The 3,360-nt window shown below is 36.4% G+C and overlaps 1 protein-coding gene across 1 annotated transcript; it reads left to right on the forward strand.

Moving 5' to 3' along the window:
* The first annotated feature begins 320 nt into the window (after nucleotides 1–320).
* On the forward strand, nucleotides 321–1,491 carry LOC107921057 (pathogenesis-related protein PR-1). The gene has a single exon (XM_016850943.2). The coding sequence runs from the start codon at nucleotides 537–539 to the stop codon at nucleotides 1,107–1,109; it is 573 nt and encodes a 190-aa protein (XP_016706432.1). The 5' UTR covers nucleotides 321–536; the 3' UTR covers nucleotides 1,110–1,491.
* Nucleotides 1,492–3,360: the final 1,869 nt, after the last annotated feature.

Here is a 3,360-nt window from a genome sequence, read left to right on the forward strand (position 1 = left end):
AGGCAAAATTTCTGGACAAGAATATATATGATATATGAAAACCGAATTTGTGGAGTGAATGTCCGGTTGGTAACTCGTGTCAACAAAAATTCTCGCCCTTAATGTAGAATTACATTGTCCCATAATACAAACAAAAAAAGTTCACGGGCACAACTTTTCCTTTGCTCACGAGACAAACTTCAACCGTAAATTATTGCATGCCAATCACTGCCACCAGTCACATTTTATTGCATTGCTTGTCCAATTCAACAATAAAATGTAAATATATAGTTTTATATTATTATTATTATTATATTTATGGCACCCTTTATTTTCGAATAAATCTAATATCAATTTATTGGAGCTTGTGATCTGCAGAATACTTACGCAATTTGTTTTGGTTTTCTTTTTAAAATCTAACAAAAAACAGGACAACCCATCTAAGAATTCATATAAAAGGAATATACTGATCCTCGAAAATCAGAGCCAAACCACAAGACTGACTAAGATTTCAACCATCTCTCACTCTCCTGTTTTGCTGCCTTTACCAAGAGAGAATGAAACCAAAATTTCTGTTTCTCTTCCTTGTATTATGCAGTCTCACTATAGACAACGTTTTAGCAACCTCTCTTGGAACTCATGCCAAAATACCCGACAATGAAACAATATACCGAGTCTCCAAGCAACAGTGTTGGGGTTGTATTGGAGAGTCACTAGAGTTCCTATTCACTCACAATTTGGTGAGGGCAACCAAATGGGAGCCACTCTTGTTTTGGGGTTTCCAGCTTGAGAAATATGCCCGATGGTGGGCACTTCAAAGGAAAGCAGACTGCAAGCTACAGCATTCGTTTCCAGAAGGAGATTTCAAGCTGGGAGAGAACATATACTGGGGCAGTGGCTCGGCGTGGAGGCCCAGTGATGCAGTGAGTGCCTGGTCCGAGGAAGAAAAATATTACGACTATGCAACCAACTCGTGCCAGGAGGGACAGATGTGCGGCCACTACACCCAAATTGTTTGGAAGAATACCCGACGAATTGGCTGCGCTCGAGTGGTTTGCGACACTGGAGATGTGTTCATGACTTGCAATTATGATCCGCCGGGTAATTATATTGGCGAAAGGCCATATTGATATGGTTCAATATTCCAATTCTAAGGGGTACTTCACTATACTTGTTCAATATTTTCGAAAATTTGTTCTCACGATGCTATCTCACTACTTCATTAAAGCTAACAAGTTTTCCGAAAACTAGTGAACAAGTATATTAAGGTACTCAATAGAAATATATATATATATATGAATTTGATGTGAACATTATAGTAATGTTGTTAATATGTATGCCATTTGAGTGTCGACATAGCTATATCATATAGGAGGTAAGGAGTGCAGGCTAAATTCTGAACTTGTCATCTCTATCCATGAGACGTGATGTGATGGTTACTCATTTCGTCCCTAAATCACGAGATCGGGAATTCGATCATTGCTCATGAGAATGAAAAATATTTCGTGATCATCCGTTTATCTTTTTAAAGAGTATTTGAGCAAAAGGATTAATCACTTCTATTAATCGTGGGTGTCCTGATTTCGAGATAAAAAACATATGATCCCTATTATATTTTCCTCTCTCTATATATATTGAGAAGGGATTTGTTGCGAGGAAGCATGTAAAAGATTAAAATTATTGTACTGAAAAATTATACTAAGTTCAATTCCCAGGAGAGAGAGGTGGATCATAAGGATCACTTAAGTACCAGGTCTTTCCTAACCAGAATATCCCTCTATCTTAATTTAATAGCACAATAAATCACTACAATCACACACACAAAATATGCAAAAATAAACAATAAAGAACACCAGAATTTTAACGAGGTTCAGCAAATTTTGCCTACGTTATCGAGGTAATAAAATAAATAATAAAGACCTTCCTTGATCACTAATCACGAGTATTCCTTAAATCTAAACCCCCAAACGCCTAAGGAGTAATTCGGCAGAGATTTGAAATTCGAGATTCGATACTAATCCCACAAGAATCAGACGAAGTAGAGGGAGTAGTGGTGGCACAGAGGGTCTTCAGCCAAAGAGGTATTTGGCTTTTGAGATTTGTATGGTGAAAGGGGTTATTCGGCACAAATAAGAAGAAGAGAAGAAGGAATCGGCTAAAACCAAAGGTGAATCAAAAGAGAATTTGAGAAGAGAAAGAATGGAAAATCGGCAAGCAAGGAACGAGGAATTCAACTTCTGAGCATTTAGAGAGAAAAGTGTTTAGGCAACACAAAAAAAAAAATGAGGAATCCAGCTAAAGGAAAAGAAGCAATTTCGGCATTGCCCTAGAATCCCCAAAATCGGCAGTTATATATACTATAGCCTAAATCTACCTATCCCCAAATTCCCTATTCGGCTCCACTTCTCTGCACCCCTCATCTCTTAACTTTTCTCGCTTATAACTCCTTAATCCCTTCCTTAAATTTCTCCTCTTATCACTCCCTTTAGAGTTCACATCTAATGCCACTGCTGGCCATTTATTGAGCAAAAATATATCCTTCTTTTGAGCAAGGAGGGATTCGAACCCCAAACCTCCTTGCCATGCATGTGACGCCATCTCTAAGCCCCACATGCGACGCTACTTGCCACTCCAACACAAGCCTTCTTGTGTCCAATTCCTCCTTTGTTTGTTTAAAACCCAAACAATTTGCCATCAAGGTTCTTTTAATTATTAAACTATAATTTCCTTCACCCCAAAGTTCGAACTCTAAACTTAACCAACGCCTATTATCACATAAATAACACTTGACTAGGAATATTAAGCACACCTTTTATCAAAACCATTATAAAAAAAAAGTTCGAGATTTTTGGGGTGTTACAGCATCACTGTTAGACTTGTTCGTAATGTCGATCTCAATATGCATAGTATCCATCATTTTCTCATGGAATGATCAATGCATACTCATAATAGTAATAAAGCATTAAAATTCACTTGATATCAAAGTAATAGAAATATGACATAACATCGCATATGAACTTACCATACACGCAATATTTAAGTATTTAAAATAGAGTACATATTGCATTACTCGCATATGAACTTACCTCGATACCAAAAATGGTGAAAAAGACCTAACTATCAAATATGCGTTTTTCCCATATTCTAGGTTCAAACCTCATTTTCCTTGATCTAAAATATCACATTTAGCTTATTTATTAGTCACATTATTCATTGTGACCAAAAAATCATATTATGGTAAAATTATGTTTTCGCCCTTAAACTTGATCATATTTACACTTTTGCCCCTAAGCTCGTAAAATGATTTTCATTCAGTTTCTTTGTTCTTTAAGGCTACCCAAAACCTTTTTCTAACTATAGAAACTGACTTTTTTATTTTAT

Source organism: Gossypium hirsutum, chromosome A08, assembly GCF_007990345.1.
Source record: "Gossypium hirsutum isolate 1008001.06 chromosome A08, Gossypium_hirsutum_v2.1, whole genome shotgun sequence".
Classification (NCBI taxonomy): Eukaryota; Viridiplantae; Streptophyta; class Magnoliopsida; order Malvales; family Malvaceae; genus Gossypium; species Gossypium hirsutum.

What these genes read in the sequence shown, in the direction of transcription:
- LOC107921057 (XM_016850943.2), top strand. Translation starts at nt 537, where the DNA reads ATGAAACCAAAATTTCTGTTTCTCTTCCTTGTATTATGCAGTCTCACT.